Consider the following 12,154-nt stretch of genomic DNA (forward strand, 5'->3'; position numbering starts at 1 on the left):
AATAAAATAGTTTCGGAGAGGAAAAAAAGTACGCCTTGTGTTCTCATTTCCTTCCAAGATGCCAGTTCCTCCCATTCATCTTTTCCTGTGGCGGAAGAGGTTTATTCAGAGCAGAATCTCTGCCCATGCTCATGGCTTCTGACCGCCCTATCCTCTTGGACCAGTCAAGAATACGCATCTTGCATTATAACTACTCTGAACCCAGCTTTCTGGTAAAGTAAGCAACATGAACTTTTTCTAAGTTAGCCACTAATTATACAATACTTGAAAGCAACCAAATAAATTATGGTGAGTACTAGTAGCCAAAGGCTTCCTGTTCAGAGGAGACGACATGGTAGTGGGGAAGCCACGCAAACATCTGCCTCTGCTCGACTGGTTCGAGCACATGCTAGCTACGTGGCCATGTGGCGTTTGGTGAGTGCTGCCCCAGTCTCTTGATCTGTAAAGGAGGAAGTTAGTGCATCTACTTTATAGGGTTGTTGGGAAGGCTTCAGAAGATAAAGAAACTATTATTAGTTATAGCATGTAGTGCTATCATTATGATTATTGTTATTAGTAGATTAAACCAGAGAGCCTTCAAAGCTTGCACCCAAAGGGTTGTGGAAATATCAGCCACAATGAAAGGACCCTAAAAATGAGCTCTAACAAGGAGAATTCTTTAGGTGTGTTTCTATTTTGGCCATTTAAGACATCTCTTATCTTTAGTCATACCATAATCCCAAGAGCTTCATGAATCATTAGAGTCCTATTATAATTTAATCTAATAAAAATTTTCAGGAGTAATATTATATTCCATTGAATTTTGGTTTGGAAATTTCACTTTCTTTATATTCAAACAGACCACTTAGGGAATGGGTTAAAATCCAGATCCTGGGATCAGTAATGTTCCCCTCACTTGCAGTCTCTCTGTTGCAGCCTTACCATGCAATGAAATCTGAATTCTTTGAAGAAAGGCAGTTGAATTGTGTGACTGGAAGATCTTTGAACAGACTCAAGAACACAGCCACAAAACACAGGGTGGCATTCCAACTCTAAATCAGGATTTTCCGCTCTAAATCGAGGTTACTCATGGTCAAGGCTGCCCAACGAAATCTCAGGGCCAACCTTGCCCTCTCTGCACTGTGTGATGGTGGTGTGTGAGCCGGAAGAACTCACAAAGGCAATACCAACCGGTTTATGTGGGATGGAGTTTGGACATACAGGGGAACTGCAGAGTTTTAAGGAGGTCTTGAGGACACTGATCTCCAAGAAACAAACAAGGGAAGAAAACAGGAAGGAGGGCCAAGGAAGAAGCTGCTGTTAGCTTTAATTGGAGGCAAGTGACCTTTTCCAAGTCCATACCCTGTTTACTTTGTATGTCCCTCAAATAAACAAAACAGACTATAAAGAACAATACGGTCTTGATCCAGTAAAATGGAAGCTTGAGGCTCGAGGTAACCTGAGAGGGATTTAATAAAAACCAATTAAATGACTTGTTATGAGAAGTGTGTTGGGGAAGATTTCCTCTTTAGTGAGCTAAATAGTGGGTAGGAATCCAACATAGAAGTCAAGGGGTTCATCTGCCTGGGTCTGTACATCGGATGCAGACTCGTGATTTTCCTCACGGGCACGATAGAATAGCAGAGCAGCATTTCCTGCATGAGTGCTGTGATTAGGCACAGCTAGCAGAGCTAATGGTGATGAGGCTTGCCTATAAGCTACTAAAACACCTCTTTCAGTTCAGAGACAAGATATGCAAATCATGGCTAGAAATAAAGACAGTTTCTCGACAGTGTCAAATAAATAAATGGGACAAGATTCAGGTTCACTCGGGACCCCTGTGGCCTAGCAAGCTGGCTCTTGGATCAATGACAAGTGCTTACGGGTCTTTCGTGCTGCAGGATGGATGACTTCCCAGGCTCGTATTCAAAAATACTCCTTGGCTCCGATCGAAATTTCCTGGTGTCCACCTTTCTGTCTGGGGGATCCCAGTCATGCCTGTCAATGAACAGCAAACCACATTGAAAGCACCGTGAGATCCCACCATGGCCAAGGTTCATTTTACTAGAACTTTACTGGTTTAGTGTGTGTAGGTGTGTGTCTATGGATTGAGATATTCAGGCTTAATCAACAAGCGGTTTTCTTCCTGAGCCCTGAGAGATTTAAAAACAAAGCAAAACAAACAAACAAAAAACCCCAACAAAACCCTCACACCCTCACACAACATCCCTCTGGCTAAAAAAATATATGAAATTACTATACGTTTAGCTTTATATGAATGACTTATAAAAAACTATCTCTTATACTTCCACCTTTCTTTCTTCACGCTTTTTTTTCAAGTGTGACTATGGATGGAAAAACTCACAAAAGAGGTTTGTAGACGCAAGGACGGTGACTTCTCGTTGCTAGACCCCTGGGTGCTAAGGACATGTGTGTCTGAGTATAAAGTGGCAGTGTGCTCTGTGACGCTTTGTCCGTTTAACCGCCTGGCTTCCTTGATCCCGAGGGATAAGAAATAATCCTCATAGCAGGCTTGACCATTTTTCTTGTGAACAGCATTGGAATGCCCACGTGAGATTTATAGCTGCATCCCTTGGGCTGACACTCATAGGGATAAGCAGAGTGGAGTGGGAGGCCCCTTGGTCTGAGCCTTGAAATACTCTCCCATGGAATCTGATACTTTTTTTTGCATTGATACCACTGAGGGTCTGTCAAGGGCTCTTGGAAACTACATTTTCACAGGAGGATTCAGAACACCAAACTCTTCTGGGCGGTCAGAACCAAATTAGAAAACTTCCTTTGGAGGGGTGGAAGAATCATTCTATATACATTTATTCATTTAATTTTTATTTGAGGGAAAGGACCTTTTATCTTTTGAGTTTGGAAATTCTTTCTCTATGGAATAAGAGGCACAGAGTGCTCTAAGAGAAAAGGAGAAGCAAGTCCTAGGTGTGGAGAGAACCAGCGAGCTCCATCCAGCAGAGCCTGCACTGCCTCCCGCCTCAGATTTCCTACCTGTGAGAAACTGTGTCCTGTCTGAGCATCATGGAGAAATTTCATAAAAAAATGTGCAGTGCTAATTATTTCTCAGTTTAAAGACATTTGTACTTCTACACAATTTATCGTGAGGGAAGAGGTATTAAGGTGAAAATTCCTTGACATGTGCTATTTATTTTTGTTATGTATTAATTACATCATGATCCTACAGATGATTTGCAACTCTTCCTAGGGATGCAATTTTACTGGTGTTGAGTATACTTTTTATGAGGTGTGTGGTTGGTTTGTGTGTCGATGGCTCCTATAGAATTGAATGCCTGGTCCTCAGGTTAGTGGAACTATTTGGGAAGAATTAGGAGGTGTGGCCTTATTGGAGGAGGTGTGTTACTGCTTTAAGGTTTCAAAACCCCAAGCCAGGGCTAATGTCTGTCTCTCTGCCTGCTGCCTGTAGACCAGGATGTAAAGCTCTTGGCTACCACCCCAGCGCCTTGCCTGACTGCTTGCCTCTAAAACTATAAATGGACCCCTAATTACATGCTTCCTTTTAAGGTTTGCTTTGGTAATGGTGTTTCTTTATGGCAACAGAATAGTAACCAAGATCATAATGATAGAAAATACTTAATCAGTAGTACAAAAACCAATAATAAACATCTTTTCAATTACTATTTATTAACTATCAGTAGAGATAGCATAGGCTTTGGACTTAGGAGAAGCCAAGGTTAAATCCTGACTTAGACACTCTATCCATACAAATAGAACAAATTATTGTAATTTTCTAACCCATTTCTTTCTCTGTGGTGTAGAACATGTTCCACTGGGTTGTTTCCAGGATAAAACAATGCAATCAATGGGAGTACCTAGCCTGGTGCTTGCCTCATAATCAGCTTTCAGTAAAGATTACCAAGACATAGAAATATTAGCCACAGTCCTGCTAAACTAACACAAATGAAATGTGTTCATAAAAATTTAACTTGAGTGTGAATAGCCTATTTAAAAATATTTCAGTGCAGAAATGAAAATGAGAATCAGCTAAAACAACTGGCAAAAGTGACTCACAGATACTTGTTAAATAATGCCTTATTTATAATTTAAGAATAATTTCCCTTGGTTTCTAAAATGCATCTTAAAAGATCTGAACTTTCAAACCTGTGAAAACAAAAACCTTAACCGCTCGGTCTCTTTCTAATGTGGGGCAGCAGAGGGGATCTGTGCCAATCGTCTCCAATTATTTTATTTTTAATATGTGCTTGTTTTGAGATAGAATGTTACAATGTAGCCAGTTCTGGCTTGGAAGTTACTATGTAGCTCAGTGGCCTTGAACTCATGCCTCAGCTTCCTGAAGACTGAGATTACACAGTGATGTGCCATACTTTAGCCCCTTTCAGCTCAGGAATTGGACCCAGAGGCCAGAGTGTGTGGAGGAAGCCATTGCCACTGAGCCTCATGCCCCAGGCTGATATGGACACAATAGTAAGCTATTGTGTGTGTTTGTAGCACTTGGATAAGTGCTCTACTACTATCCTTAGTCTCTTTATTTCCTATATGAGCTTATTAAACAAAAAAATAAAGGTTATGTCCCTGATACATCAGGTTAATTTAGAACATTATGCTAGCATGACCCAGACTTCCCTGAAAGTATTCAGCATAATCTCTGAAGTGATGTTTAATATCAACTGATAAGTCCATGCGTGAATTCACTACACAATGCTGGGCTGATTCTTCACTGAGTACCATTGTGGGCTGGTTTTTATCCTGAGAGAAGCCATCTTTGCGGAAGGAGCCTTACTTTTCTGTTGAAGACTGATCTCTTGGTCGTGGTGGAACGTGTGGGGGAGGCACTGGTGAGGGTGCCTCCTTAAAAGCATCGGTGCCATTGTCCGAGTGGCTTTTGGAAAGAGGTCTGTAGGTCTGGGTCTTTGCAGCAGGATGTGACTGAGCACTGTAGGGCGAGTTGTACAGACCTACCATGAAAAGGAAAAACCAGCAAAACAGGCAAATAAGTTAAAAATGCATTTAGTGGTTGGGTTCTGCAAAATCACCAATGGATTTGCAAAAATTATCAATAAACATTATTTTAATATACACATTAAGCAGTGCATTATTTATTAATTTATCAATATTAATTTACAAATTATCACTTATTAATTAGACATCAATTGGTTTTACACATATGTATTGATTATAGTCAATCACCAGTCATTGCAGAATTAGTGGTAAGTTCAGGCTATTTAGTAAAAATAGAGTTACAGATACTCAGCAAGGTTTCCTCTCAATTACAGAAACTAACACCTTAGGTAAACTTACAGAGGAAGATTAAAATGGCGGCTAATATTTCCTAGTACTGACATATGACAGTTGCTATGTTAACTGCAATCCAACAAATACTGAACATGCTTGTACACGAGGTGCTGTTCCCGCACAGGACATGAACCCTCCTCAACAAGATGCTACAAAAAAGGTGTGTGATGGGGAAGAGTCAGTGATCGTTAATAAACATCCAAGGGAGAAAGACATGGTCAGAATCAGAGGATGTTAGAAGACGATGAACGAGACAGAGAGTATGTTACAGACCCTGAAGGACCAGCTTTGACGGGTGGAAGAGCATGGCAGAAATATTACGCAAGACGCAAAGCCATGGGCTAGCATAGTAGGAAGTAGAGAGGGGTTATAGGTGTTCTGTTGACAGACTGAGAGATAAAACTCTCCAGTCTTTACAGGGTAACATGACTAAACTGCAGCTTATTAATGACCAGGGAGGCACACTGATTTCAATATTTGAAAGTATATAAAAATTCTTCGTTTCTCATCATCTCAATCTTGGGGTAAGTCTATCTGGGCGGGACTGCTTCTTGGTGTACGTGTGTTCCCATGAGTTGTGACATTGGACATCTGTTAGTTCTTAAGTTCCACAGACTTCAGCTTGTGAGGTGACTCAGTGAGGTGGGTTTGATGGACTGGGGCCAGGAAGGGGGTATTTACTTTATGGACTTCCTGTAGGAATATAGGGATATAGAGTCTAACTCAGAGGCCAGGACCTTGATGTTTGTTTGTTTGTTTATTTTACCTCCCCTACCCCCTTGCTTATCTTCAGAGTTGAACAGCAAAACCACCCAGCTAAAGGCCTGGTTGCTGGCCATCAGGTTTTAGAGAGGGGAAGAGCCTCATAGAGATTTCTGTTAGGGTGGCAAAGAGGATCCTAGATGAGGGCACAACCCTGGGCTTACAGCTAAGGCTGGGTAGAATCTCCTGATGGGATATTCAGGAAAAACTGATGGGAGAGGGCATCTTGTAGGGGTCTGCACACGAGCATGAAGACCACTCCACAGGAAACCAGCACATTCAAATACAAATGGGAATGGCGGCGCTGAAGTCCTTCCATTATGAGCACTGGCAACAGGAGTCAGGAAACTGGCTCAGCCAAGAGGGCTTTCACATCTTTCAGTGAATGGCTCTCCTTTGGAGCATGAGCCTGGTCTTAAATCACTTGGATTTGTTTGTTTTTTTGGGAATAATAGGTGAGAGGTTTTATGCAATCATAATCACTCTTTCTACTGATAAAAAAAGGATCTTTATTTTGTTGTGTAACCCAGGTCCTAGTCTGTTCTCTCACCCTGACCCTTCACATGGTGGCTAAACATTCCTGAGGTTGACAATAACCAACGGCAGATGGATGAATGACGCAGACCGGTGTTAGTTCCCACTTCCAGGAGAAAGGATCAATCTTTTGTTAGGCATGCTCTGAGGAAAGGAGTAGGGAATCTGCCTGTCATCACAGGAACGGACAACATGGGGTCTGAGTGGCAAGACAAAGGACTGAGGCTCTTCCGAACAGTAGAGTGTGATTGGACATCATGAGCAATCGAGGAAAGCCATCCTACCTGCATTGTATGTGTAAGGAGTATTATACATGTCTGTGTCCTCATCTAGAAAATGAAACATAAACACAGTAATCCAGATGCTGCCGTCTTGATGCCAAGACAGCAGAAGGTCAGAGCAATGACAGAAATGCACTAGCAAAAAACAAAAACAAAAACAAAAAACAGCAATTTTTTTCCCTAGCATATAACAGCACTTTGTATTTCAAAACATCATGTTCTCTGGGCACGAGCGATCTTGTCCATAAAGTAATGTACTTTGCTACCCTGGTCACACATGCAAAGCTGGTCTCTTGTCCTCATCTTCCTTCTTGTGTCCTCTGCATCATAATTTCTTATTAAGTGCTTTTAAGGTAACTTGTCAACTGTACTGAGTGGGATTAGGAGAAGCCACCTCACTCACTCTTGTGGTAAGAAACAGACACGGGGGCAGAGGGAGCAGCAGCGGGTATAGAAGTGGACAATACCTGGGTGCAGATGTGAGCTACGACTAGGACACCTGGCAAGCTCCAAGGACACCTCTAAGGAGGCTTCTTGACAGCTAGTGGTTAAGGCAGAGGTACAGGTCTATGATATAGGAGGGATAAGGCAAAAATGGGAGAGACACTGAAAAGAGGGGGCCACCAAGTGTGCTGGGGTCTTTCATGTGGAGAAAGCCTATACAAAAGTTGAGAGTATATCCTTCAACCCATAAGGACTTGATATAAAACAAAACAACAGAAGAACATACGTACCCGGCTTGTGTACCATGTGAATTTGTTTAAACATTGTCTTGTACCAGTCCTTCGGCCGGTCAACTGTCTGTTAAAGAGAGCATCCAAGAATTATAAACTCTGTTATAATTCTGTTAGGTTTAGGCGAAGGGCTACTCAGGCTGTGCCCAGTTGCTTCTCTCTCTCTCTCTCTCTCTCTCTCTCTCTCTCTCTCTCTCTCTCTCTTTCTCTCTCTCTCTCTCTCCCCCTCTACCTTCACAGCTGCTATAAAATAAATGGCAGACATCTTGCTGTGACTGTGAGTCTATAATTCTCACTGTCCCCAAAGTAGTTTACCTAACACTCTAAGTAATCAGCGGCTTTAGGGGGCACATTCTAAATAATGAATACACATTAGCAAAGGTTCAAATCCTTCCCACTTCCCCAGCTGTAGAGTGGTCTGAGACAACCTGACTGCCAGCCTGTGCTATGGGATGCTCATCAGGTGCATGGTGTGGGATGGCCTTTTCTCTGTGAAACCTTTACCAGGGGCTTTATTTAACCTGTGGGTCTGACCTATCTCCAGAACCTCTGCTCTCTATGCTGATGTCTGTGTATGGTGATACAACTCTCCTAATAAAACTCAAGCGAACACTCCCGGACAAAGTCTTCATTGCTAATAACAGATACTTCTAATGCAGATTTGCATTCCTGCTACGACTTGATGCCAATTTCAGCAATTTACCCTGTTCCTTGTGTAGTTTGTAAGTAGAGTATCCCATGTTTACTCAATTGAAACATTCTGTATTATGGTTTTATTTATTCAAATCAGCTGTGCTTAGTACCAGATAGTATTTGATTGAAATTAACTCCTTTTTATGATGATGATGATGAAGAAGAAGAAGAAGAAGAAGAAGAAGAGGAGGAGGAGGAGGAAGAAGAGGGAGGAGGAGGGGGGAGGGGGATGGGGAGGGGGAGGAGGAGAAGGAGAAGGAGAAGGAGAAGGAGAAGGAGAAGGAGAAGGAGAAGGAGAAGGAGAAGGAGAAGGAGAAGAAGAAGAAGAAGAAGAAGAAGAAGAAGAAGAAGAAGAAGAAGAAGAAGAAGAAGAAGAAGAAGAAGAAAGTGGTGTATGTGTCTAAAGCAGGGTTTTGCCATGTATTTTGAACTAGTTTTTAAATCATGATCCATCCACCTGGTCTCTCATGTGCTGGAATTACAGGGATTTACCACTAGCCCAGCTTATTGCGCTCTCTCTGTGTGTGTGTGTGTGTGTGTGTGTGTGTGTGTGTGTGTGTGTGTGTGTGTGAGAGAGAGAGAGAGAGAGAGACAGAGACACAGGGCCATCTCAGGTGTTGTTCCTCTAAATCAATCTTGGTTTTTGATGGGGTCTCTCTCTGGGACCCAGCCTTTTCCAATGAGGCTAGGCAGCCCCAGGAATCCCTCTGCCTCGTTCTGCCTCCAGTTCTGCCTGCAGTTGTGGGATTTCAGCTATGGCCACCAGGCCTGGTTTTTTATGTGAGTGTTGTGCATGGAACTCGGGCACTCAATCACGTTTTCCCAGTGAGCATTTAACAGATCCACTCCCTTAGTCTTTATCATTATGCTTAAATATTGAGAGTTCTGTGAAAACATTTACAAATTGAACCAGGGGATGTTTTTGACCCAAGGGATAGATACTTGGATCAGCTTCAGTAAAGACAAAGTCAGCATTTTACTGGTTTAAGTAACTAAAATACTGAATGTATCAGATAATGCATAGAGAAAGTGCAGCTAGGCTTTGAAACTTATTTAATAGCACATTGGAGTCATTCAGCTTTCGCTTTGTTAAATTATAAACTCTCTGATAGTAGCCGTTCCTCGCCTGTGCCAGGGTTCAGGTATGATAGAAGCCGCAAGCTATAGCACAAATAGGAAATTAACGTCCAGTTGTTAAGCAACATCCAGATCTCGGAGCCTTTAGTTACCACTTAATTCTTTCTAGAAATAGGAATTGAGCAAGCTATGTATCTGTTTTCTGGGGGTGGAGGTAGAGTGTGTGTGTGGGGGGTGTATGCATGTGTATACAGGTGTGTATGCAGAAACCAGAGGTAGAGACCGGATAGCCTCCTCCTTTACTCCTTGCCTTATTCTCTTACAATGCATGTTAAGGGTTTAGGATAGTCCTTCCACTACTTAAAAAAACTCAAAATATAAAACCAGTGGTGGGGATTCCAACGTGCGGAGTGAAATACTGAGGGGGCTTAGCTTAATGGAGGTGACTCTGTTACAGACAATGAGTGAAAGCACACATCCCTTTTAGGACTTAGTACAACAGTTTGCTCAGCAAGATCTGCACCTCAGTTAACTCACAGCGGGTTGGGCCAGAAGTTAACTGTTCTGTGTGCGACTGAAGGCACCAGATTTTCCAAAGTCATTGCCCTGATTTAAAACTATTGGTTAGGACTCACACTGTGACAACAGAAACTGTTGTTTTATACTCCGAGTTTCCTCTTGTATGTGTGGCCATTGCACTGTTTTCCACCTAGAAACTGTTAGGCAGTATTTAAATTTATTTTGACTTCTGAAAGTAGACAGTTCTGACAATTACCAGAGAACATCAGTTCTGTTGAGAATCACATATGCACTGTCGGCCTTTTCTACAATGGGAGCTTGAGAGCATCATTAATCAAATAAATGGCCAAGGGGTGGAGACTGCTGTCAGAGGGGCAATCCAGCAAAGAAGCAGGAATCTGCTGTTTGCTGGTTCAAGCACAATCCTGAAACATGGGGTGGGGGGCTGGTGAGAGGATTTATGTCAGTCATGCACCTGCCATTTAAGTGTAAGAAACCAAATTCCTGTTTCTAGTACCCGAGGAGAAGGCTAGGCATGGCAGTGGGGTCCCGGAATCCCAGAATTGAGGAGGTAGAGACAGCTCTGGGTTTGGTGAAAAAGTCTGGACAGCAATTGAAGAGGACACCCAGCTTCAACCTCTAGCCTCCCCATGCATACACACACACACACACACACACACACACACACACACACACCACACCACACACCACACACACACACACCACACACACACATGCACATGTCAACATGCATGCACACACAAATATACACACACACACACACACAATATACCTGAACATGTGTCTATAGAAGACATTTGTTTTTCTAAACGGCAGGCTTCTCTTTCACTAAGCTTCACTTCTCTTATACCTTTGTGCTGCTAGAGCAACAGTGGCAGCAAAGCAATGTACAACTGCATAGAAAAATAACTTCTCACTGTACCTGGACACAGCCAATGGGGACAAGGACACCGAATAAGGAAAAGCATCCCTGTATATGGCAATACATTGTGACAGACAGCACTGTCGTCTACACTCGCCAGAGGGCCTATATCAGGCAGGATCTCATGGTTACGCCATCTGCTAGCTTTATATGGTGAACACAAAGAAGCCAGGAAGTGCCCAGCCGGCTGGCAGAGAGACACTGAAACTGGTAAGGGCGAGATATGCAGACTCAGGGTCTCTCTCCAGAAGAAGTGCTGTGAACACTTTTGTTCCTTTCCACAGTGCCGTTTGGGAGCGTGTTACATTGAGATGATGGATGCGGAAGTCCCCATTTGGGAAATCCACTTTTAGATGCATCCTCTGCAAGCATTTTGCATGGACTATCTCACCTCCGGGACTCTGCCATGCAGATGTTATCCACGGTCTTATGGGAAGGGGCTCCAACATTCATCTCCTAGTTGTGAAACACTGGCACTGTGCACTTATGTAACATGCAGACACTTTAAAAAACAGATGTTTTCTCCACACACGACAGTGACAATCCCGTTTCACGCTCCGCCTCCTAGCTCTAAGATAGCCAAGCAAGCGTTCTATTTGAACCAGGAGAAAAGGAATCTTGCACGTCACTCAGTTAGTCAGGCTTCTCTCGCAGTCTCATGGGCTCTGAGCCTCAGAGGATTTTTGTTGCTGCTTTTAAGACTATGGCAGGAAAAGGCTGACAGACATCCCAGGTCACAGGAGAAGGGACACCCTGAAAAGCTGTCTCCCTCTATCATGAGAACTCAAAAGCGGAGAGCGTTTGGTGCTTGTTTTCAGCTGTCTCTGGACTACTTTACACTATCCCGTTACCATGGTATCCATCAGTTCTCTGAGAGGATTCCCTGACGTGGCTCAGTCAGCCAGTACAGCCTTTAACATACATACCGAGCAGGAAGCTGAGGCAACCTGAGTCTCATAATCCTCACTCTCTACACGAAGGAGGGAAGAAAATAACCTTGGGCATTCTTGGCCCAGGGACGGCAGACATTTATAAATACAGACCTATCCTTGGATGTGTAATTTGTAGGGCTACCTCCTGTCTTTGTACATATTTAAAGGCCCAAGCAAGTTACACAGAAAAAACGAGGGCTCCTTATAAGGAGCTTCAGCAGTGACTAAAAACTCATCTTCAGTTTTCTATAAGGGAAATTATCATCACACTCTCGGTGGATGCATATGGTGCTTTTCATTTGGCAGCAGACAACATAAATTTAATATTATTTTTATTAATTACTTTATCAATCACCTCCAACATCTTGGATTTTCCCTTAAAAACACAACAAAGCAACACTTTTC

The 12,154-nt window shown here is 42.8% G+C and overlaps 2 protein-coding genes across 51 annotated transcripts in view; one reads left to right on the top strand and one right to left on the bottom strand.

Annotated features, from left to right (window-relative positions):
• Erich1 (glutamate-rich 1) overlaps nt 1–12,154 on the top strand; it is a gene marked incomplete at its 5' end in the record, with an annotated part of 52,793,804 nt that overhangs the window by 23,719,471 nt on the left and 29,062,179 nt on the right.
• Nucleotides 1–12,154, bottom strand: part of Sorbs2 (sorbin and SH3 domain containing 2) — a 190,917-nt gene that overhangs the window by 48,515 nt on the left and 130,248 nt on the right. For 33 of the 51 annotated variants that reach the window (XM_087587377.1, XM_087587375.1, XM_087587349.1 and 30 more), the window contains 4 exon segments: nt 7,586–7,652; nt 6,855–6,899; nt 4,763–4,937; nt 1,863–1,977 (listed from right to left, as the gene is read on the bottom strand). In XM_087587377.1, coding sequence (XP_087443503.1) covers nt 1,863–1,977; nt 4,763–4,937; nt 6,855–6,899; nt 7,586–7,652 — 402 coding nt within the window. 51 annotated transcript variants of the gene reach the window in all.

The sequence above is a fragment of the Rattus norvegicus genome, chromosome 16, assembly GCF_021556685.1.
Source record: "Rattus norvegicus strain SHRSP/BbbUtx chromosome 16, alternate assembly SHRSP_T2T, whole genome shotgun sequence".
Taxonomy (NCBI): domain Eukaryota; kingdom Metazoa; phylum Chordata; class Mammalia; order Rodentia; family Muridae; genus Rattus; species Rattus norvegicus.